The sequence below is a fragment of the Hesperophylax consimilis genome, chromosome 15, assembly GCF_061612785.1.
Source record: "Hesperophylax consimilis isolate HC1 chromosome 15, BYU_Hcon_1.0, whole genome shotgun sequence".
NCBI classification, from domain to species: domain Eukaryota; kingdom Metazoa; phylum Arthropoda; class Insecta; order Trichoptera; family Limnephilidae; genus Hesperophylax; species Hesperophylax consimilis.
Genome location: NC_142850.1, coordinates 17888091 through 17913359, shown reverse-complemented (window position 1 = coordinate 17913359; position 25269 = coordinate 17888091). Strand labels below are relative to the sequence as shown.

General features: G+C 33.0%; 1 protein-coding gene across 2 annotated transcripts; it reads right to left on the bottom strand.

Moving 5' to 3' along the window:
* Nucleotides 1-210: 210 nt before the first annotated feature.
* On the bottom strand, nt 211-23597 carry LOC149417405 (uncharacterized). 2 transcript variants are annotated; one of them, XM_089640286.1, is made up of 8 exons: nt 23310-23597; nt 18345-18694; nt 17359-17572; nt 14893-15104; nt 14129-14314; nt 13016-13523; nt 5548-6054; nt 211-2556 (listed from the first exon to the last, which is right to left on the bottom strand). In XM_089640286.1, the coding sequence occupies exons 1-8, from the start codon at nt 23344-23346 to the stop codon at nt 1364-1366; spliced, it is 3207 nt and encodes a 1068-aa protein (XP_089496412.1). In that variant the 5' UTR covers nt 23347-23597; the 3' UTR covers nt 211-1363. The 2 variants fall into 2 exon arrangements, with proteins under 2 accessions (XP_089496412.1, XP_089496413.1); XM_089640287.1 differs by lacking the exon at nt 5548-6054.
* Between the last annotated feature and the right edge of the window lie 1672 nt (nt 23598-25269).

The window sequence follows — 25269 nt, the reverse complement described above, 5'->3', positions numbered from 1 at the left end:
TATTAGTTTGGGATGAAGATCCCATGTCGAACAAGTTTCCGTAGAAGCATTAGACTGAGCAATGCGTTATTTGCCCATCAAAACTCACTCATGGGTGGATTTTGTTGTACATGTACAATTTTGTTCTCGGGTGACTTTCGTTAAATCTTTCCTGTTGCGACGAGAGGTACACGTACTGATGAAATAAGCCATATGTAAATAAATTGATACTTAACATAAAAATAAGAGTTTTGTTTTCTAAACATAAAAACAAGCTTTTTGTAAAGTTGTTGCCCAAAATTTGAAATGGATAGCAACCCATTTTAAATTAATTTATTAATTCTCAAGGTAATTTCCAATAGTTAAATGACCTTCAAGAATTGGTCGTTAATTATTAATAACATAAGTTGTAAGACTTTACATTCGTTCAAGGAGAGAGCAATTCTGTCACCGATTAACGAACAATTAGGCAAGGTAAATAACTTGATTCTCTCGACGATTGATGCACGACGCAAACATACTACTCTATAGACACTGTGCTCGATCTTGAAGTGGCTGTTCATTTTCCTACAAAATTTCTCAATTCCTTGCAGCTCTCGGGACTCCCGCCCGCTTAAATTGGTATTGAAAGTAGGGTGTCCTATTATTTTATTACAAAACTTTAATACTGTTGTTGTGTGTGTTGTGTACTTTTTTAGGTAAAATCTTTGAAAACATTCATAATAGAGTGTACAATACTGATCGGATGTGTAACAGGAGAAGTTGTTTTAATTCTTTGGATACCTTTAAAACCAATAGATTTACCGTTTCAATTTACACGACTGCATTTTCCAATAAAACTGCCATTTTCAATGACCATCAATAATTCACAGGGTCAAACATTCATTGTTACGAGTTTAGATTTGCGCGTTGAATGTTTTTTACATGGACAACTACGAGTATATGTAGCCTTTTTGCGCGTAACTTCTAAGCAAAATCTGTTTGTGCTGTCTAATGAAAAAATAGCAATAAACATTGTATGTAAAGACATTCTATAGTTACTGGCAGTAAGGTCAGATTTAATACAAAACTTTGATATTTACAGTTAATATATTCTAATAAAGTCGCTAAATCGGTAAGATATTAATTAAAAAACAAAACACATTATGAAAAGTAATCATGTGTTTAAATCGCATGGACACTTATGACGCCATGCATAGAATAAACGGTTTTGAAAAATGTAGTGTGTAATTTAGTATATTTTATTATAAACGCAATTTCTTCATGAAAAAACATATTAAATTTGAGTTTAAGCCTTACGTTGTGTACTTACCTACACATATAACGCGGTAAGTAGTAATAATACATCTCACAAAAACTAAAAATGGTTGAAGTTTTTCGTGATTTACACTCTACGTCCAAAACTATGTTGGTTTTGATACTGTTGTCCCTGGAGTTGTGCGAAATCTGAGTTTTGTTCAAGGTTTTGATTTGAATACTGAACAGGATTGTTAGCTGAAGACTGTCCAGGGTTGAAAGCAGTATACTGCCCAGGATTATGACCAGATATATGTGGGTTTTGCACAATCTGTTGATGTTCTAATAATGTAGATTGTTCTTGCTGATGACCTTGGATTTTATTTAACTTGAGTTCTTGTGCTTCTTTTTGCCTCAATTCTATTTCTTGGATCTGTCTTAGAAGTTCAGCCTGGGCTTCAATTTGTCTCTGCTCTGCTTCTTGGAGCTGTCTTAAGTTTTGTTCATATTGTAGCTTGTCTGCTTGATTTTTCAATTCTTGCTCTTGTTTTAGTTTCAGTTCTTGTTCTTGCCGTATTCTCAAGTTTTCTTCCTGGATCAGCTGTTCCTTTTGTTGAGTTTCATTCTGCAGTCTCAAATGTTGCTCTAAAATTAATTGTTCTTGCTGATGTCTCAATTGAAACTCTTCTTCTTGGCGTTGTCGTACAATTCGCTCCTGCTCTTGCTTTTGCTTCAGTTCTTGTTCTAGCTGCTGTCTGTGATTATGTTCCTCTAGTGATTGCGCTCGTAGCTGCTTTAATTCCTGGCTCTTTTGCTGATTCAAAAGTTTTCCTTCTGCTACTTTTTGTTGGAATTCATGTTCTTGGTTTTGTCTGAAAAGTTCATCCTGCACTTCCTGACGCCTCAGTTCTTCGTCGTGTTGTTTAACTGCCAAGTCTTCTAATTCTTGCTTTATTTTCAATTCTTGTCGTTCTCGTTCTTCTTGGTTTAGTTTTTGTGCTTCAATTTGTCTTCGTTCCAGTTCTTGATTTTTCCTTAAATTCTCGGCATCAATTTCTTTTTGCCTCGCTTCTTCTTCTTGGTGTTGTATATATATTTGTTCAGAAAATAATTGCTGTTGTTGTTGATTTAGCTCCTGTTCTTGCTTCTGTTTCAGTTCATATTCCAAGTGTTGTCTCAAATTTTCTTCTGATATTAGTTTTTGTTGGTGTTGTTTTAGTTCTTGTTCCCGATATTGCCTCAGATCAGCTTCGTTTACAGGCAGCGTTTTTAATTCACAGTGTGTCGTAGTACAATCTAGGTTTTGCCTGCGCCTTCTGATAGAAGGACTTTTATATTTTCCTGGAAATTAAATTTGGGTTGGGTCATTTGGCAAAACATTAATTTTCACATCGAAATATTTAGTATCTTGAAATAATTGCGATACAAAAGTTAAAAGCTAAAAGCCGCATGCAAAAAATACACAGTTAGGCTCATGAATGATTAATTAGGATCACTACTATGTCGGTAAATACCACCAATGCCAATGGAGAGATTTTGACAACGATTTTTTTATGCATTTGTCAACACTATTTGCACATATTTTAACAGTATTTTTCTTAAGCGGTTGGTACTATAACTTAGACGCATTTTGTTATCATTTAATAACAATTTATTATTTATGTTCTAAAATCTCACTTTAGGAGAGATTAAATTTTAAAGTTGCTTGAAGAAGAATTTTACGATACCATGTAAAATCCCATGAGAGGATTTTTAGGTTGTGTAAACTGTTTCTTAATTTTCTTATTATTTGTAATGAATTAGTGACGATCACCAGCGGTGGATAAATCTTCTCATTGAACAATTTCGATTTTTTAATATTTTTTAAATTACATACAATGTAATTTGGGTGTTATTGGTTGAATAAAGGTGTACATTCGGTGCAAGGTTGCTAACTTATGGTAGTTGTGTAAATTTTTACAATGTTTTAATTAATGTTAACAGGTGTCAATCAAGTAGTAGTACTTAAAGACATTTATTTTTGCAAATAATTTTGTATTGTGACCTTGGAGGGGTGAAATCTACTTAAAACGTGCCAAAACCAATTTCCTCAATTTTTTTAATAAATCTTCTATTTGGACCATTATTTTGACCGAAAACTCAACGAAGTTTTCGAAGTGTTTCGGCCAAAGATGTTTCAGCATAACTTTGAGTTAACGACAGTAACACGTGGTTTTATCGTCTAGCGTTCTAATCTCTAATCTAATAGTATAAAATAAAGTCGCTGTCCTTGTATGTCTGTGTGTGGGCTTACTTCTTCCAAACTCCACAACGGATAGGGTTTTCATTATCATTTAGATATTTTTTTCGAAAGGTTTAAATATTAAAAACATGCATATTATATTTAAAGAAAGTATAGAAAAGTTGATGTTTTGTAAAAAATATTTTCGGGCGCTTACATTGCTAAAGTTGGCTAAGCATTATGAGATACATCAAAATAATGTACTACGGAATTGTATATCCCAAAAAAACTATACTCACAGACATAGGAATTAATAGACGAGAAGATAATGGCGAGGGGTAAAATCAACTGTTGAAGAACGAAGGGCGTAAGGCTGACTGTGATTCGTCAATAAATCAATCTGACAGTAAATAGGCATCTCGCATTATAATATCACCATTTACTTCTTAAAATTAAAATCTGCTTTTGAATGAATAGACATTTTTACATGGGAGCGCAAATTACTCGCCACGTTATGAACAAATTTGCAAAGTCCAAATTCTGCAAAAAAATTCGGTTCTATTTTCAAAGTAGAATATTTCGTTTAAGTATTTAGTTAAGACACTTTTATAAATGTTCATAATTTACTTCCCAGCAACCAACCAGCTTTGTGTTTCGCGTCCAGACGTTTCTCGGTGTGATAGTAACAACTGATTCATATTATACGATGTGAATATGCTTAAAATAAAGTAAAATAATGCTTATATATGGAATGTAATACGACAATTGGGTTTATTCTCTTTTTCACATCTATTTTTACAAGTTTTCATAGTACAAGTCAACATTTTGCCGTGTTATTTCGAAAAATGAACCGATGATGCCTCGACCATAGTTCGCACAAGAATGATGACGTCACGTTTTCAAATTTCACTTGAGGCCATACGCGAGCATAGCCGTCTCCAATGGAACCGGTATGGGGAGTGGGGATAATACGCTTTTAATCACTTAGGGCAGGTCTACTAATATTCATATGTCTATGACTATACTCCAATCCATTTATAGGTCCACGAGCAACACCGGGTAAACATCAGCTAGTATTTAACTAATAATTATAAGCAATAATTAGTCGCGCGAAATATTAATACAAATTGAAAATATCTCCCGAATAAAAATAAATGCCGCCAACGGGAATTGAACCCGTGCCTTCTGATGTCCGGTCAGGTGCTCTACATCCACTGAGCTATGTCGGCTTATTTCCAACCCGCCAAATGATTCAATATGTACTAAGTACCTCAATCAACAATTACTGCTTATTATATTTTTCCACCTGTAAACAACCAACTTTATTTTTGTAGGAAAGGCTTTGTTAGTGCTAAATTTCTCACTAGATGGCGTACAGACATAATATGATATCTTCATTTATTGGTGAAATATTTTTGACTTGTGAAATATTATTATTTTTTTAATGATAAACTAATGTTTATAAGGCAAGGTTTTATGCATAGCATAAAGGATAACAAATAATTATAAGCAATATAATTAGTCGCCCGAAATATTAATACAAATTGAAAATATCTCCCGAGTAAATCCTTTTTTTAAATATTTGTTATCCTTTATGCTATGCATAAAACCTTATCTTATAAACATTAATTTATCATTAAATAAAATAATAGTATTTATGTGAACGCGATGCTGACAGACAAGTGCCCAGTGTGTTTAACCTTGCCCTCTCAAAACTGTATAGATCATGTTCATTAGTTTAAGTTAGGTCAGGTTTTAGATCTTGTTAGGTTGGGATGAATTATTGGTTAAACTGTATAAAGGTTAGGTAAGTAAATTGTTTACGATGTTTTTAAAATCAGAAGCACATATTTAAAAGAATAATAACATAACAGTCGTCTAACAAAAAATAACAGTCGGCTAATAAATAACATAACAGTCGTCTAACAAATAAATCGTTTTAAAACAACAAATAACACATCTTTATTACATAACAATGTTATATTATAAAAAATAAATTAGAAGAGATTTAAAAATAAAAGATCGGTAGTTACATACAGAACAACAGAATAAAGGAAAAAAATTAATGTATTTAAGGAAAATTTAAAAATTTTCTCCTGAAGACTACTTACCATACGGAGATGTGTCTGTATAATAGGGTTGATGCGTATATGATGGTTGATTGGCTTGAGGCGTATATGATTGTTGATTGGCTTGAGGCGTATATGATGGTTGATTGGCTTGAGGCGTATATGATTGTTGATTGGCTTGAGGCCTATATGATTGTTGATTGGCTTGAGGCGTATATGATGGTTGATTGGCTTGAAGATTTTCTGAATATAAAGGCTGTTGTTTTGTGACTTGAGTATATGTCATTTTACTCCCTTGTTCATGTTCATTTGGTCTGTGTTGATAAACTTGACTGTTTTTCATTCTGTTTTCTTCCTGTCTATTTTGTTCAGTTTGACTATAAGCATTTTGGTAGTGTTGCTGGTCAATCGTTCTCCTCTGGTTGGTTTCTCGAAACTTTCCTCTATTGTTATCTTGGAACTGCCACCCTTGGGGTTGCGGTGGTGAAGTGGCAATGACCTGACTTCTTAAGAAGTACCTTGAAGTGGTAGTAGCTGGTTGTGCTTCTTCTGCAAACATAATGTGTTTAATTACACTGATATTTCTAGCTAATTCAATATCATATTCATTTCTAGAACAAAGTTATATAAAATAATGAGTGGTACTTATAATACAATAATGTTAGTATTATTGTTTATATTATAGAATACGATTTCAATAGCAAATTTTATAACAGTAAAAAGAATGACATTGATATATTTTAAATAAGAATAAATATGTAATAAAAAGTAAATTATTAAATATACATACATATCTGATAACATAAAATAAACATATTTCGACGGGGCCAACAGCTTTCACCATATTGATATGGGAATCTCTCCCATTATGCTAACTTGTGGATTTTTACATAATATACAAGGCGCGTTATTAAACGAAGAACACTGTCGAAAATCTTTTAATTTCGATTCACACATCGTATGGTGGTCGGGAAATGAACATTAAAAAATATTAAAGTACTCGTAACAATTTAACAGATTACTCAACCAAAATTGTGCACACAGTTTTTTGTTGCATATTTACATAATTATTATTTTTAAGTTTATTTTGTAGAACTGAATTTCAAAGTATTTTTTTAATAATAAATATCATTAAAAAATAAATAATTATGGTTAACGGCAATATTTTTTATATGATTTACTCCTAAAATAATATTTCTATTTTCTTCAAGTTTTTTTTTCATATATATTTTTTTAAATTCATTGTTATAATGCTCACAAGATTCTATAAAAATCATCTTTGATGCAATATCCTACTGTTTCTAATGTTACTGTTTTATTTTAAAATTCGCTTTTGTCCCAAAATTGCCAATTTCACGATGATCTTGTAAAAATGACGAAATTAGGTATCGGAAGCGCGAAATTTTCAGGTCTCTCAGGCAACATAATATCAGATTGCTCATTTCCGCGCCTAGGATGACACCTTTCATTTCCCATAAAGAATTAGAATAACTACGACTTCATATTACACAGCCTTGTTTACTTTTTTGCAGTCAAACTACCCAGTGAAATCACCGTTTGCAGCGTACAAAGATGCGATTGACTGTGCAATGCTGCGTATATATTTCAGAACCAAGGCGAGAACCGTATCACGAATTATGGGAAACTAACAAAGCAATCGTAAGCGACGTGTAGCATAAGACCGGTGAGTATATTAATCATTGCACAAGAAACATTTTCCGCCTATAATTATGGTGGTAGGAGTTTTTCAAATATTAGTAACCATGGAATGTTTGTTTTTTTATAATTTTTAAATGTTTCGTTTTCTCTGCGTTCATTTAAAATACCATATTACTCCGGAAAATATAAATATTATTCGAACATTCTTTCACAAAATAGACAATAAACTGTTTAGTACTTTATTTTATTATGATATTATTTGGAAACCTACTAAAAATATTTACTTTCAATTGAGTTATTAATTTTCAACTTAAGCAGAATTCTTGCTTGAACAGACTATGCAATAATTACAATAGCGTATTATCTAAGGTTGATATTTTCAGTTGCGAACTTACCAAATAGAAGAGGTCCTTAAAAAAATATTTCTCTGATGGTTTGTGAATAATTTTTATGTCTCTATTGTACATATCTCTATTATGATTTGGTTTATATCTATAACCTCTCTCCATGGCTATAAATGTATTGTTTTGTAAAATTTTCGTTTTATGTAATCTTTTTTTGTATAAATTTTTTAATTCATATTCCTTTCTCAGAAATTTAAATAACTTATTCCAAATTATGCTGTCTCAGTTAAAGTCACAAGGAGGAAATCCATAATTGGTTTCATTTTACTACATGTAATATGTACAAACTGATTAAATGTAAACTGTCGATTTACCGAAAATGAATAAATAACTTAATAAATTGTGGCAGCTGTAAATTTCAAAACACACAAATTGAAAACAAATATAAAAAATACTTTGACATTTTTGCACTGTACGAAGGTACGGAATATTTTTACTTTATTTTTATTTATTAAATAAAAAGTTTGTACAAATTTAGGGTAGTCCCACAAAGCTGTCATATGGCAGCTTGTGTGTAGGTTCTACCAATTAAACATTCTTAATATAATGTATAAGAAAATATTTGTAGATAAATACATTTATAGTTTTAAGGAAACATTAGAATAGATCACATTGTGGCACCATAATAAGATTTTTTTATTTCCAAGAAACCCCTTGTTCTATCAACCTATAGGAGGCGGCTGTTCTCTCTCCATACAAACGAACTGTAGACACGAAACCTGCTTGAGCTAGCCCGGTAATCGTGAATATTGTATATTTGATTTCTGTAGGCGGTTCGAATCCGTGGAAACCCATTATTCAACAACATGTATGAAGGTTGTTTAAGTCTTTAGAGTGTAGAATGTACAGGTATTGAGATTGAAATATATTGCAGATTGCATTTGTAAGGATCCTCCTAGTCATTTGTGTTTCGAAAGCGTGGAATTGAGTTTCGGTTTTTGCTATCAGGAAGACTATTAAACATTTCAGGAGCTAGGTAAATGCATTGTATTTGTGCTGACGTGTTATGTATTTCAGGTACTTGCATAAGTTGGTTATAGTTCCGGTAATGTAATTTTGTTGAAAGATTTTTTTGTTGTATATTTTAGATGGAGTTGACGACACGCTTGAGACACTATAACCCTATTACCATTTTTGAGACGTTTGTTTTAACGTTCAGAAAATAATATAATTTTATTAGTATATAAATATGTGTATGTAAATTAATATATTGCGTCTAAGGCCGGTCACTGACATTCCGGTCCTTACCGATCGACTTCAATTCCATTGCCCGCATTCTTACTGCGCCAGGTTTTTGCCGATTCCTTACCGACCCGTGAGGGAGCAGGAAATTTTGAACGATGAAATCTCGAAATTATATATATCGTATTATGACATGAATACAATCCACACAGATATACCTAGTCATTACTGTTGCATTTATTATTTAGCCAACAAACTTTTTACACTTTAAGTACACCTGAGAAGCCTTTGCGTATTTTTAGCACAGTGTAAGAACGTTAATACTTGCGGCTGTAATAATATTGCATAAAACTGGCTGTAAACTGGAGTCAATGTTTGCTAATGACCTAATATTGTCTCCGAAGTATAGTCAACAGTTAGTAACATTGAAGTATTTATTATATCTAGATGAGACACCAAAGTGAAAAAAGTGATTCCACGTAGTTGGGGGTAATTTCCTCCTTGTAACGGCTAAAGACCGGCATCGTAAATTGCCGAACCCGGTCTCCGCTCACCACTCGCACGTGCTTACAGAGGAACTCATATTTTTTGTACGTAGTAGCGCCTCTGTATGATTTATAATGATTTGTGACCCGGATTCGCCAACGCTGAGGGCAGCATTGATCAAAATGGTTGTTTGAAATGGCATTAGCCGTGTTTCGTTACCAGATCTGAATAGCAACATACTTCGTAAACTTCCTCTTTCCCAACTCTTTCCTTTCCTTACTCCGTTAAGCCTCACAACGTACCTACCCCATTTAAGGATTCCATAATCATGATTTTTATGTGAATACTTCACAAGAAGACATTCTTTGAAGTCAGGGTCTAACTGAACCGTTTAGATATGTTCCACAAAAAACATATCGAAAATTTACATTTGTTGTTACGTATTTTTAAGGGCACAGTGATATATATATTCCACTGGAATTCATTGAAAAAGGTTAAGATAATTCTGAATCGTTGATATTTTTATTCAGTAAATGTCCTATCACACATGCAAATTGTAAAAAAAATTGCAAAATCTATTTCTACTGATTCAAAGTAGAATAAAGTTTAAAATTTGTTTCAATACACTTTTTTTAATGCGATGGTGTTTCACTAAGTTGAAAAATATTTGTTGCACTTCAATTTGACAACAAGAAAAACATGTTTCCTATTTTCGTAATAAATCGAGCATAATAATTTAAAAAAAGTTTTTATTCACTATTTCCAAAATTATGACTCACATCTCAGTCAAAACGTTTAAAAAACTATTATTCCAGTGACAAAGAAATAAAATAAAATACTAATTATTTAATAAATGTAAATATTATTATAGTAATGCATTTTTTTTTTAATATTAATGTCCTAAACTCCATAAAGCTAGAAAAAAAAAGTTTGGATAGAAAACTTATTTTACCCAAGTTAATACAGTGGTATCTCGACATACGAGTGCCCCAACATACGAGTTTTTCGAGATACGAGCCGGCGAGCGAGTGATGTTTTGCTTTGAGTTACGAGCGAAATTTGAGATACGAGTTCGGTTTAGCAGGTCGGCCGAAATCCATGGGTCTAGAGGTGGAAGAGAGAGACGTGAACGAACTCGTCGAGGAGCACACCCAGGAACTGACGACTGAGAAGATACAAGAGTTACAGTCACAGCAGCATACGGATGTTATGCAAGAAATTGGTTTCGAGGAGTCAGAGGAGGAGGAGGTTATTTCTACAAGTGAGATAAAGGAGATCTTAGGAATGTGGGAGAGAGTTCCACAGGTCGTGGAAAAGAAACACCCAGAAAAAGTTGCAACAGGTCGTGCATCTGATCTTTTTAATGACACTTGCCTAACTCATTTCCGGAACATTCTGAGAGGGAGGAAGGAACAAACCTCCTTGGACATGTTTTTTTCTAAATGGCCTACAGGTGAAAGCGAGAAAAATGTAGCGAAAAAGGCAAAGACCAGTAAGGATATCTAATTTATTTATTTACATTCTCTTTTTTGTTTTTGTACAATAAATATTTATCATTTATAAATACGTTTTTATTATTCAAAACCACGTAACAAAAATAACTGGGGTGACATTTTGGGGGTTGGAACGGATTAATGGTAGTCTAATTGTTTTGTATGGGGAAATCTGCATCGATATACGAGTAATTCAAGATACGAGCAAAGTTGCGGAACGAATTAAACTCGTATGTCGAGGTACCACTGTATCTGTAATCGAGAAGCTCACGGACGCATCAAAAACATGTTCAGGAGAGCCTAAAATTGATGTTTTTTATCAAATCTCTCAATTTCCTCAAATATTAAGATTAAGATAGAAAAAAAAGGATTTGCTAAATTTGTGTCGCTAGTTTTTGGGCTGTCCTCAACATTTCATATTTTGAAGTTGCATCGATCTGATGAAACAGCGTGTACCCGAAGGATTTTAACCATCGTTTATGGAGTATAAAACTACTACTACTATTGTTGTTCAACTAAAACATAAAAAATATATGTTTCTATCACACGTCGCTACTGATCACACTGTTATGCGTCGCGATGGGATCATGTGATGAACGTTCTCTCTCACCTGTTAGTTTACTGCTGGAACGAGAAGGAATGCTTATCACGTGACCCGCTAGGCTAAACACAACTATTCAGTTGCGATGAGTGATTTAAATGACAGCAAAATGACAATCTCCATTTTTTACTCCAAATATGCTCAGGAATCTCTGGTTGAAATCCTTCGGGTACGTGCTGTTATATCTTGGATTGTACCTTTTTTTTATTTTAAGATGAAATTTTATATTCTTTATTTTTCATAAAATGTTAGTGATTAAGTAAGTAGTGCAGAATGTGTGATTGTTATTTTTCCAGGATTTAAAGCACCAATTATAATTATTCTGTGCGCGAAGTGAAAAGACAGATGAGTAAAATAAGTTCTAATGAAATCAGTGTTCAGAATGTTTGTCCTTGTTTTAATTTAAAAAATTCAAATTTTAATTATTAATATGTCATTTGACCACAATAAAATATATTTTTTTAAATTTTTCTTCCATAGATAATTTAAGGGAATTTAACAGAAGAATGTTTTTTTTATATCTCATCACTTTTTCTTTCGCGCACAGAAATAAATCATCCCTTTTATTTGTAGTATTTATTTGTTTTTCTTCACCGTATGGCATAATAATAATATAAGAAGTGCGTTTGTTAGAGTAAAATGTTTTATATAGTTTGTTGTACCAGTTGTTATTAGCGGGAAAATGGGAAGAAAAAGCATTAAATACGATGAAATATAAATTTATTTAATAAACATAATATTATCTAGATCACAGGGATAATTCTCAGCACAGGGCTAACATTATTTACTATTTAATAGAAGAGTTTTAGTCGGGTAATAATCAAGGCATTCAAGAACATTATTTACAAAGCGTGCCATAATTATATTATGAACAGTTTGAAGAAACATATCATAATCTCTAGCGGAATACTGAAACAATTATTATATTCAAATAAATTGATCAATTAATCTACAAGACATCGAAACCCTTTTGCAGAAATAAATAAACTTAAAATTAAGGCTAAAACTCGGGAGTTCTGTCAGTCTGTTGAAAAATATACATAGTGTTTTTATATTATTTGTGTATGGACAAAAGGAAAAGTCATTAATAAAGCACAATTTTACTTTCACAACCATACTTCTCTCACACGTCCATCCACATTCATAGTTTGCTTGTATATTTCATACAAGGTACATTCAAAATGTCGGTAGCACTTTGACTTAGCAAAAGCGAAAAGTGCCATTATTCAAGGTAAAGAATATGTATTGTACAATAACGGCTAAAGTAAAATACTGGGGTATTGTTTAAGATAATTCCATATCTTCAACTGCATCTCTCCCTTTCACACATCTCCCTGGTATCAGTCATCAACAGCTGTTTGGCAGAAGCATTGCAGGCTACATAATATCACAATTCGGCTAAGAACTAACTAGTGAAAGGGCAACCGATACGTTCAACCGCATACAATCAGTTTTACTTTAGTATGTTTGCGGTCTGTCAGCGAACGTTATAGAGTCATCGCTTGGATTCTTGGCTGTTTGTTGATTTGAGGATAGGTCCAAGAGTGTGCTTGAGTCCGAGACGAAATGCACTACCGAGTCTAAAGGTCTCCGGGTAGAAGGAGTGGGTTGAGCATGATTAATGTTAAGCCCGGATGATTGAGATGAAAATGGAATAATGTTTGCATCACCCAGATCCGGCTTACCTATGTCACTCTCGGCTCCACCATTTGAAAAGTGCAGTTGTTGCTGAACTTTGCCAGCTGACTGTTGTCCATTCCATGTGTTTGTGGGTTTATAAGAATCTTGCTGATTCAATCCAGGATTTTTTAAGATAGTAGGTCTGTATTGAACATTCTGAGATGGATTCGGTCTGTTCAATGGTTGCTGTGTAGTGCTCCTGCGCCCTGCCGATCCCTGGCCTTGAGCTCTCTGGTAAGGAGTCGGTTCGTTGACTCGTCCTCCGAAAAGAATAGCTCCCGTGGTTTTGTCTCTGATGAAGAACAAGAAGGGGTGGTTGATATTCATGATCTCGAGGGTGGTTCCCATGAGAGGGATGACCACGGCTCCGGTGACTGCTGCTGCCACTGCCCCTTTCTCGCTGACTTCAATGTGTGTTTTGTGAATCACACTGTTCACCTGCGGGTTCTGAAAACCTCCGATAACAATATTGGATAAGTTGGCGTTGGGTGTGAACACTTCGCTGATTCCAACCTAGAACAAAATCAAAATCCATTACAAAAGTGAAAAACGCTGAAGAGATGTAGAATCGAAAGAATGCAGAAAACGCAACATGAATCTGACTTTTATTAATCTCTTAAATAATAGTAAACAAATTAATTCTGATATCCTACATAAAAGTTTAAGAGGTTACTCATTCATGTCACTAGATAGTAGTTTAAGAAGTTATCCATAGATTGCACATAGCTGTCGATAATGCAGAGATTGAGTTTGTAATAAATACTAGCAGATTAATTTATATCCGAGCTAATTATATCTATTACAATAAATTCCGTTTTGTTGACCTGGAGTTTAATTTAAATACTTGTGAGACAAACCCAGAAATCATCGAGAATTTTATTAAGTAAAACGTGGCCATTCATAGTTAATTTTTTGTGTGTAATATATGCTAGAATTTCATTATATGCTTGTCGTTTTTTAAATGTTAACTGAAACAGCACCTACATAAAAATGATAACAAATTGTCTTCAAATTAAAGAATTTCATGAAGTTGTTTTAAACATAGTGATATTTTTTTAATTATTGTTTATAAACAAAATAATTTCAATTGTTTGTGTACATGTATCGAAAACACTTACGTTCTTGAGCAGCGGAATAAGTTCTGTTTCAAAATCGATCTTGAATCTTGGAAGAGAAAGTTGCACTTCAGACTCGGACATTTGGTTCAGGATATCATTGAAATTGACATGGGTCAGATCTTTCACAACGGAGCTGATATCTCCTTGCTCCTTTGGCAAAATTATCAGCATGGAAAACTTGTCACCCTGGAAAGAAAATCAAATTAAATTAATGTTAGTTCATAAAAATGCGTTTGGAAGTCGTTGAATCAGAATTGTTTGTAATTAATTTCCGATAGGTAAAGTACCAGTATAATATCTACAGTACTTTACAACAATCGGTAAATTGGCTGTGTATAATCAATTTGTGAAGAAAAGTTCTTAGTTAATTTTCCTTACAGGCTTGAGTTTGATTCAAGGTTAGAGAGTGTACTTTTGTAGAAATGGTGTAATGAATGTGATGATGGACAATCAAAAAAGTGGAACCAGTGAAAGTTATGCTTTCGGTGTGGCCGCCGCTGTGCGTTGACGGAATTTTCAGTATTGTGTGAACGATATTGGCGACACTTTGGTGCGTCCGTTTTTATACTAATATTGATAGTCGCTGGCCCATATCTCTTGTTGCTATTATGAGAAACGTTATTCTGAAATGAAAATGGTCTCCTTCACTACCCTAGCCTCACAACATACCCCAAAATGGGGGTGGCAAAACCCAAAGACCCACTGGCTCGTTGTGAGCAAAAGGCCTCTTCTGTGGTATCTATTCACGTAAAAAAATAACTAACCTTGTAAGGGATTTCAATAGCGTTGGAGTTCAATGCTTCAATGTATCCAAAGTTGAAATCGGCTTGCATTTCCATCATGTTGACGGCGCGGGTCCCCGACTCGGTGCGGAAAGATCTCTCGCGAGTGGCATCTGCTTCGAAAGCAACCTGCCATTTCCCCTTGAAGTAGAGGGCGTTGGCCATGATCATGATGGTAGCCTGATCAAAATCACCTGAAAAAATAATAAAATATCCAAATCAGTTAGTTGCTGTTGTTGTTACTGATCAAATAAAATCAGTTAATTGCTGTTGTTGTTACTGTTCAAATAAAATCAGTTAGTTGCTGTTGTTGTTACTGTTCAAATAAAATCAGTTAGTTGCTGTTGTTGTTACTGTTCAAATAAAATCAGTTAGTTGCTGTTGTTGTAACTCTTCAAATAAAATCAGTTAGTTGCTGTTGTTGTTACTCTTCAAATAAAATCAGTTAGTTGCTGTTGTTGTTACTCTTCAAATAAAATCAGTTAGTTGCTGTTGTTGTTACTGTTCAAATAAAATCAGTTAGTTGCTGTTGTTGTTACTGTTCAAATAAAATCAGTTAGTTGCTGTTGTTGTTACTGTTCAAATAAAATCACAGTGGTGTAAATACCGTCAAAAATAAAATGTTTCGAAATTACCATTAAAATAATAACACTCAGTTACTTTTGAAGTTCAGATATATGAATATTATAGGCAACTGCTAAAAAACCATATGTTCGGCTTAGTATAACTATAAATTATCAGTATCTTTATAAAATAAAAAAATAAAAATGTTAAATTTTTTGTTCAAAATAGAAAAATTAGGAATACTAGGTAATTAATTTATTGTTTTCAAGTTTAATTTGTAAAACTACTTTTTTATATATCAATAATATTATTACTCAATTTATAAAAACAGTTTATTTATAAACAAGTTCTGCTATGTAATTAAATAGCAGAACTTAATAATTACATAGAACTTGTTTATAAATAAACTGTTTTTATAAATTTAAAAATAATATTATTGATTATATAAAAGAAATAAAAAAAATACTAGGTAAGTTGATATTTATGTAGAAATATAGTTTGCTTGTTGAAATTACTTTAAAAAATAATAAAAACTTATGTTGAAATTATGTATTGTCGATGTACATATAGTTTGTATAATTTACGGTGAAGAATAATAAGTACGTTGAAATTGCTATTAAGTATAATCATTAAATAGAAATTAGTGGAGAAGTATAAATAGCGTGTTGAAATTATTATCGAATATAGTATGTTAAAATGACTGTCGAATTAATAAGTACATATACAGTAGTTTCAACATATTCCCTTAAAACTATTCTCGAAGCATTATCATTAGTATGCTGAAACTACTGTTGAAGTATCTGTAAGTAAAATATGTTGAAGTTACTAATCTTCTGTATAAATAAAAATGTAAATGAAAGTTTTTCACTGATATTATCAAAATAATAACAATAGGTTGGAGCTTCAGTAAAATTTACAGAACAAACGCTGGTGCATGAACACGTGTTCCGATATATTATTAATGTACTAAAAGTTTATTGCAATCCACTGCAATCATTTTTTTTATCAGTATTTTATGAAATCAGCAATACTCATTTTTTTCTAAATGTGGTTATGTATCAGTTATGTAAAATTATGTAAGGCTTAAAATAAGTAAGCACACTAATTCTTTTTCTTACACACTCTGCATGTACAATGTACATATGCTCGAGACCACTTTAATCAGAATGTGAACACGCAAAAAGACAGTCCATTAAACCTATGTCGTCTTATTATACTTTTCCAGTGCAAACCGAAGACACGATTATTATTTTTTTAATGATAAACTAATGTTTATAAGACAAGGTTTTATGCTTAGCAAAAAGGATAACAAATAATTATAAGCAATAATTTAAGCGACTAATAATTGCTTATAATTATTTTTATGCTCTATGCTATGCATAAAACTTTGTCTTATAAACATTAGTTTTTCATTAAAAAAATACTAATATTTGACAAGTCAAAAATATTTCACCAATAAATGAAGATATTATATGCCTCGACGCCATATAGTGAGAAATTTAGCACTAACAAAGCCTTTTCTACAAAAATAAAGTGGGTTGTTTACAGGTGGAAAAATATAATAAGCAGTAATTGTTGATTGAGGTACTAGTACATATTAAATCATTTGGCGGGTTGGAAATAAGCCGACATAGCTCAGTGGTTTCAGAGCACCTGACCGGACATCAGAAGGCACGAGTTCAATTCCCGTTGGCGGCATTTATTTTTACTCGGAAGATATTTTCAATTTGTATTGATATTTAAGGCGACTAATTATTGCATATAATTATTCGAAGACACGATGTTTACGTGAACCCATAAGATAATAATAATCAATATGATAACTGTTTTACTGTAAAGATTTTTTCTAAACGAATTAAATTTGTAAATGAAATTCCAACTCACCACCGCTAATGAAATCTTTGATCTTGTTGTCGGTGGCAAAGGCTATCCAACTGTTGATCTCCTCCACAGCTTGTTGTTGATTGTCGAAGTTAGTGCTGTGAATGTCTGCTTTGTAATAATTCTTCAAAATATCCTGATATTCGGGGTTGGGAGTCAAATGGTTGTTGAGGAAGATCCTATTGGCACTCTGCAAAACTAATCCATCGGACCGTGGCTGTAAAATAACAATTTCATTAGATGCTGAAGACAAACTTAAAAAAGAAAAGAGAAAGGGGTGAATAGTTAGTTAACGGCCATGAATTAACCACAATCTTTCCTAGTGGCCTAGGGTTCAAAAGGAGACAGAGCGGAGTGACAGATATTAATATATAACATAATCTATGGGTTCCTTCTAAGGAAATATAACGATAGGAAGACCAATACAAAATGTCCAAATGCCCGAAGTAAATGGGACTACGACATGCCCTATTCGAAGAATTGAAAAATTCAAAGTGATCAAGTTTGAAGAAAATGGGGAGGGAAAGAATTTAGGAAGAAGGTGGTTGAGAATGACCTATCTAACTTTTTTAGATCTGTTCCCTTAACATAGCAAAAACATTTCAAGCAATGTTACTAATCTGAAAAGCAAACAATCGCCGGGACGATGATGAGATTAACACCCACCCAGGAATAAATAGATTGGATAAAAAGTATGGATGGATCAAAGCAAACTTCTGTTGTTATTTCAGTTCTGTAAAGCAACTGACTCATGATATAAAAAAACAGGACTTTAATAGATCTTTCACAGATCTTGAAAATTAACATTGAAATTTGATAAATTGTTCAAATTCTGTGAAAGAACTCGACCTCAGATTGCTAAAATGATTGTAAGATTAAAATTAACAATCATTTCAGATATGTGAAACAACGATATAACAACAAATAATGATATAATAATAGATCTTGAAGACTTAACCTGTTAAAGACTTAACCAATCATATACTTACGTTAGATGTTGTCAAGAAACTTTTAAACATTTCTCTCGCTGAGTTTGTATTTTCGGGCAGTCTCAGGGCTTGCCTCAGTTCGGTGGCCGCTTTTCCTTTGGCAGCTTCCAGCAGCATGGCCATAGTGGACTTGATGCTGGCCGGGGAGATCATGAAGTTTCCTTGAATCTGTTCCGCGGCGGCCTTCAGAAGCTCCTGGTCAAAGTAGTTGAACCTCCGGGGATGTGCAGAGGGGCCCGAGAAGTCTTGGTCCTTGCGGGCGGGTTGTGGATACCGCTGGGGCGTGAGAGACAGTGGCCGCTTTGGAACACCCTGCGATTCGGTTGTGGGTATGGCGAAGATGGCCACAGCTGCAAAAGAAAAAAAAAAGTAAATTAAATGATTTATTTTTTAAATCACTCATTTTCTCCATAAGAACATCATCAGAGCAATAATTTAGAACAGCAAATTAGCACAGCTTTTAATAAAACTATCTTTGGTATGACCATAGATGATAGAAAAAAGAAAAAGTCTTTATTTCTACCGACACACAAAACGCATAGCTTTCATATTTCATTGGCTCCGCCGCCCTCGTAACGGGCCTGCAGGGGCAACACAACGGTTTGCCGAGAATACTATATATATATATGTTAAAAATGGTAGATACCGTACGTTAAATTAACTCCGCAATTATTGCTCTAAATTGTAATTAAGTAAACTAATTTAATTACTACAAGCCACAATCTCACAACTTATCACCTCGATTCAACCCGGTTCATGCCACAAAGTGGAGTTAGATTCATTTATAGCCACATACAAGTAATACCTTTGGCCAATATGTTTATTTTAACCATTTCTTACTAGATATCCATAAAGACTTTCACAAATAATATTTCACAAAGGAAAATTTTTGTATTGCTTTCCAATTTTGAGAAAGAATACCTCGGAAAATCATTTACTGACTAACACAAAATCATTTACTGACTAACACAAAATCATTTACTGACTAACACAAAATCATTTACTGACTAACACAAAATAATTTAATGACTAACACAAGCACAAAAGTAGGTTTTATGCTTTGATTTTACTTTTCGATGCTTACATTTTTCTTAGACCCCCGTTTTCGCAAATTTTGCTATTCCGAATCTCACTATCATGGAGTGCCTAAAATCGCAACTTGTGAAAACGTCTGACTTTAATAAATTTTGTGCAGACAAACATCATAATTACTTATAAAGGCAAACATCATAATAACCCCGTTCAAAAGGGGCTTCATTACCTCAGCTGGCTATTGGGAAAATTCCATTTAACTATGGAGGAAAGACCTCCGTGCGCTTAACCCATATTTTGGTAATTATTAAATGATTTTGAAACGACCGTTTTACCTTATGAGAAGTAGGTAGGTGCTTATACATAACTGTCTGATGCAGGGGTACCCCAACCCAAATCGTATGTTGGGCCAAAAAAATACTGAGCCATCCAGTGAATATTGTGAGAATAATGTGTTAAATTTAAGTGAACAATATTTTTTGTATGAGTACCAAAACATAAAAACTTAATTTGGGCTTCACAAAATCTTTAATTTGACCGCAGTTTGGGCATGCATGATCTAGTGTATATAAATTACCTGCCTAGTGGATATTACGTTTTTTATCTTATAAAATATGTACGTACACAAATATGTACTTCAGGTATATTATTTTAAATGATTTAAACGTGAAATAACACATATCAATCAAATAAAATAAACCTGCGGCCTTCGGATCGAGTCGAGAGTTTTACCTCTCGATCACGGAAGCCGTCAAAATATAACATTGATAATATTGATTAAAGGGTCACTACTCAGCTATACATTCCGAATATCTAGTGGAATGGAACTGTCTTCAAAAGGGGAGCACAAAATCAAAACAAATTAGTCTCTAATCCGTCCCCATTTCGGAAAGTAACAAGTGTTCAGTTACATAGGAGAAACAACTTTAATTAAAGTGGAAGGAAGTATATCGCCTATAGTGGGTACGTAGGTATAGTATTTATTATCATCGTCCGTTGGTTATTTTGCAAATAAAATAAATAAATCCTAAAGTTCAGGAAATAATATTGTTCCGGCGACTGTTGGGTTTTTCCAGAGAGCCAAGGTTATTTGTGCTTGAAATGATAATGATCTTGAGTATGTTATTTATACTTTGCAAATCGCTTGTGCAAGAATTGAATAAGCGTATTAACTTAGTGTAACGAATTTTATAAGATTAATTGATTGGATTCAATTTTAAAAGTATAATTATACCGACATCAAAAATAACCAACTTGCTAAAACGAAAATGGGACAAAGGTTATTAAGTTTAACAAGAATCTACTAGAAATAATTTAGCAATCGTGTTGTATCGGACAACATAAATACGGTAATTACTTACCTACCTTTATTTGATATTTATTTCTTAATAGAAATCAGTAGGAATAATGGAGTCTAATCGTTATTTAAGCACTGCATTCCGAATTCCCATCGATTTAAAGCAAATTTCTCATTTAAACTTTCTTGAAAAAGTACACATTCAAATCAGAACCAGTTAAAATATAAGAGCATAAGTACAAAATTGCTAAGTTTTGTAAGAATTTAATTTGCTTGAATAATACTCCTAGCTCTGGCAATCAGAAGTGAACATGTGTATATAATTACCACCTTAAATTTGAAAGTGTATGTACTAATATTTGATATCGACGTAATTTAATACCGAAGCATGCTGTCATAGAATTAGTTTTGAAATATAAAAAACTCTGACCTTATCTTTTAACTTCAATAATTGCATGTTACATACTTGCCCACTCGAAATCTGTATTCTAAGTTTTGACCATCTCCAAGGCCTGTTTTCAATAATAACACGTTATGTAAGTAGGTATCTACTTTAGAATTAAGCCGTAAATAGAAAAGTCGACGAATGACATAATATATCAATATTTTAAAATATTCGTCTGTTTCTATATTTTAAGGTCAGAAGACATGATAAATATGTGCACAAAACTGATTAGACTAAGAAAAACCCGACACTGACAGTCGGCTTTGTAAATGTAGATATTTTTAACCTATGAAACGTGACTGTATAGGATGAAATTAAGTAAGAACTGAGATATAAAAGGTAAAGTAAACGAAAACAACGATGAATGATGATCGTGGCTAAATATTGCGAATAAGAAATTGAATACTAACAACAGGAAGTGCAGATAAATTATGATTAATTACCTATTGGGTAAAATAACTAAGGACGGGTTGTTTTGAACAATTCTTAAGTTTAAAAGTTGATTTTCAAGTTCTGTTTCAGTTCTGTCAAGCAACTAGCCTATAATGCTATTATAACAGAACTTGAATAGAACTTTAACAGAACCCGAAAATGAACGTTGAAATTTGATCAATTGTTCAAATTTTCCGAATCAACCCGTCCTAAGTAATACAGATATAATATCTGCTACAGCTACAAATTGGTATAAATATCAAATATTATATACTATCGTTAGAACAGTATACAGATAATGGCAGTAATAACGTATTTTTGTTTAAAATAACAACAATAATTATTATAAATCTAAAGGTGCCTCGCTTCAACAGTCAGATAAGTCTTATATTATTATTTTAATCTGAAATTGACGTACAGAAGGCCCCTCTAAGAATGAAGGTTATCATTATTGGTTAGGATAGTCAAAAACTTGTTATACTTGTACAACCAACTTTATATGCGTATGAACAAAATACATACTGCATACAATTTTAATAACTGTCTGTTAAGATGCTCTGAAAGAGATCAATTTTTCAGAAATTGGACTGTTCCAAGCGCAAAGTTCTTTAAAAATGCACATTTTTACATTACGTTTTAATTTTTTTTTTCTTATGAATCGTTTACTGATCTGAACTATACTACCTCGGGCGAATGCGCTGGCACAACGTGTACAAAACCACTTGGCGCAAATCGGTGCCAACATTGGCCCAGTGTACTAGGGGTTTTAGCAATCGCTGTAAATGGAAGAACAAAAACCTGCTCCTCGGCACGGGTTCCATGCCTACCAAATACAATTTAGAAGCGTTAAGGCTCTCAACTAGCAATTCTGAGGTTGTGAGTTCAAATCCCGGCGTGCGCAAGTAAATTTTATTTGATTGATGTGTGTTATTTCACAATTTAATTTTTTTAAATAATGTGGAGTGTATTTGCGGCACGTTCCAGATTACAAGATATTCTCAGTATCGCCCTGGTGCAATCACCATTCAGAATTGAAACATTGCTTGAAATGGCTTTAGTTGTGTTTGGTGACCAGATCTGAATAGCCAGGTAGTTCCCCACCTTTCCATTGCCCTCCCTACTACCTTCAGAATGCCATAGTCTCACTGGCTCCAGGCGGTTGGGAGCAGTTGGGTATGTAACTAACGCTTTTCTAATTTAACGAAAGAAAAAAATTGACACCAGATTCAACTCTAAGATACTTAGTTTAAATAAGCAAGGAGATATCGACCTTCGAGGTCAACTTGTTTTAATTATAAATCTTTTCAAGAGGCCAGAGATAAAACGCGGCTGCGGATCGTTACACAAATTAAATAACATTTTTTTATTTGCATTAATGTGAAGAATTCACTGTGAACGCGCATATAGAAGTATTTGAAACACTGTTAAATAAAAAAGTACACTTATGAAAGTCTCCTTCAAATTAGGTCATTACACTTATATCATTGCGAAACACAATTGTTAACATTTATTGTTTTGTTGTTTGTTCATCACTAATTGAATGATATGTTATATGTTAGCCAATATAAAACTGCAAAAAAACCTCTCTAAATAACGAACATAGAATAAAATACGGAAATCTTGAAAACGGAGGACTTCTTTTTGAAGTAACCGGAAAATGCGTAAAATTTTGCTGCTATAATGGCGACAACAAATAATTATAGAGCAACAAATAATTCAACATAATTAGTGAAATAAAATAAAATCAAAAGATATTTACCCGCCATTATTAGAAACGTCACTTTATAAGTCGTCATGTTCGATATTATAATATTCAAAAGTTCACACGACACAAAAATAGTAGGTGTCAAGTACCTACTCACTGATTTTCACAATAACAACACTAGAGTAATTTTGTTTTTATCACGGAATCATTCAAAAACAATAACAAATAAACGAATGGGTGTTACTATTATTTCGTATTAATATACCAACATTTTTTATTATTAGGTTGGACAGTCTCCCAGACGTTGAACGTTTGAGAGCTGGTTTGATAATGACTGGAAACTAGCCAGCGGTTGGTATTACATGTAGCGGCCATTTTGGATTACTAACGGCTGGGAAGGAGTGGGGGCGATTTGGAAAACCCAGTGATATTATCCTGCAAGCAACTGGTATGTAGTATGTTATGTGTACCTACATTGGAATATAATAACCAGTTTTTCGCTCAAAATGCTTAAGTCGCCTGCTATTTCTTACTTTTATATTATTTTTTGTTAGTGTTGGCAACAGAGAAATCGAATGGATTCTACCCGAAAAGAATCGATATAATATTTTGATGCGGTTTTTGCACTCATACTGAGATCGAATGTAATGTTGATTATTTTTTTAAATACCTAGTTAAAGATTTCAAATTATTTTTAATCGAAGAGAATTAGTTAGAAGAGCTGTGTAGAAAGGCGGTTTTATCAAACCTCTGAAGTAAGAGGTTACTTAAGAACAGAGGAAATTAAAAACTTTCTACTTATTCTACAAAATAAGTGGAAAATTTTTTTTTCAGTGTGTCATTGTAGTGGATTTTCACCACGAATTGTCAGAATCAGAAATAGAAATAATAAAAATACATATATTATTATAGTTAAAATACATATACATACATTTGTAGAAAGCAATCACTTTTTGGTTTGACATATTTTGGACCGGTTTCGCTTTACATAATAATTTGTACCCTGAAGATGCTTGAGTAAAGCGAAACCGGTTGGTTCTAAAAATTATTAAAAACTCTTGGTTTTAAAACAAAATTATTTTGTTTTATTAAATAAAAATACAAGTTACGATCACTAAAAAAAAATTCCTTCCTTATATATGTATTATTTAAAAATTTTATCAAGTATAACCGACTTCGCCCGAGCATTTTCAATTTTTCTTAGCACTGTAGGTAAGGTTAAGAAAGGAACGAATGAACGAAGAAAGGAGTGTAACGAAAATATATGACTTAAATGTTGATGATAGAAGAAGTCGGAGATGCCCGATGAAAACATGGCACGATCAAGTGAATCACATACACGAGTAATGTCAAGATTAGGTATAACAGAAGAGTGTCTATGAAACAGTATTTTATGTAAATGTCGTGTGGTAGTCTAGTATTGTGTGTTAATTTGTTTTTCTATAGTTATTATTTTCTATATTTATTATTTTTTACAGCTGTGTGTAGTTTGTACGCGAGCTGTACATTGGAAATATACGTAGATTTTGAAAAACAAAGACGTACAATTTTCATGCCGCCGAAGCTCACGTGGCTCACATAGGTGAGTGTTTAGTGGAATGGTTATAAAATAATAAAAAGTAGGTAATAAAAAGGTTGTTGACTCTATGGTTGGGATATTAATGGTACCCTCTATTTTTGATACCCGGAGGTAGGTTTGCAACATGTATATGCGTGGATGTTGTGATCAGGAATTTCGATACTTTTAAGGACAATGGAGCATTGAACCAGAATCCGGGAGAAGCCAGTTTAAGCCGAGGGAGTCACAATAGTGGACGAATATGGAAAAAGGGGTAAGTTTACAGAAGACAAATAATATTATTTTAGTCATCAAACATAGTTCTAGTGCGTAATACACAAATACATAATAAAATCATAGAAATCACCAAAGCTAAGTCAATTATTGACTATCGATAAAATTATAAATCTAATCTAGTATTTTTCTTTGTTATTTGTTTTTGGGGTGTTATGCCGT

What these genes read in the sequence shown, in the direction of transcription:
- LOC149417405 (XM_089640286.1), bottom strand. Translation starts at nt 23,346, where the DNA reads ATGACGACTTATAAAGTGACGTTTCTAATAATGGCGG. An exon ending in CTATTGAAATCCCTTACAAG is followed by an intron (nt 14,315 to 14,892) that starts GTTAGTTATTTT and finishes TTTTCTTTCCAG; the next exon opens with GGTGACAAGTTTTCCATGCT. An exon ending in TACAGACACATCTCCGTATG is followed by an intron (nt 2,557 to 5,547) that starts GTAAGTAGTCTT and finishes TTTAATTTCCAG; the next exon opens with GAAAATATAAAAGTCCTTCT.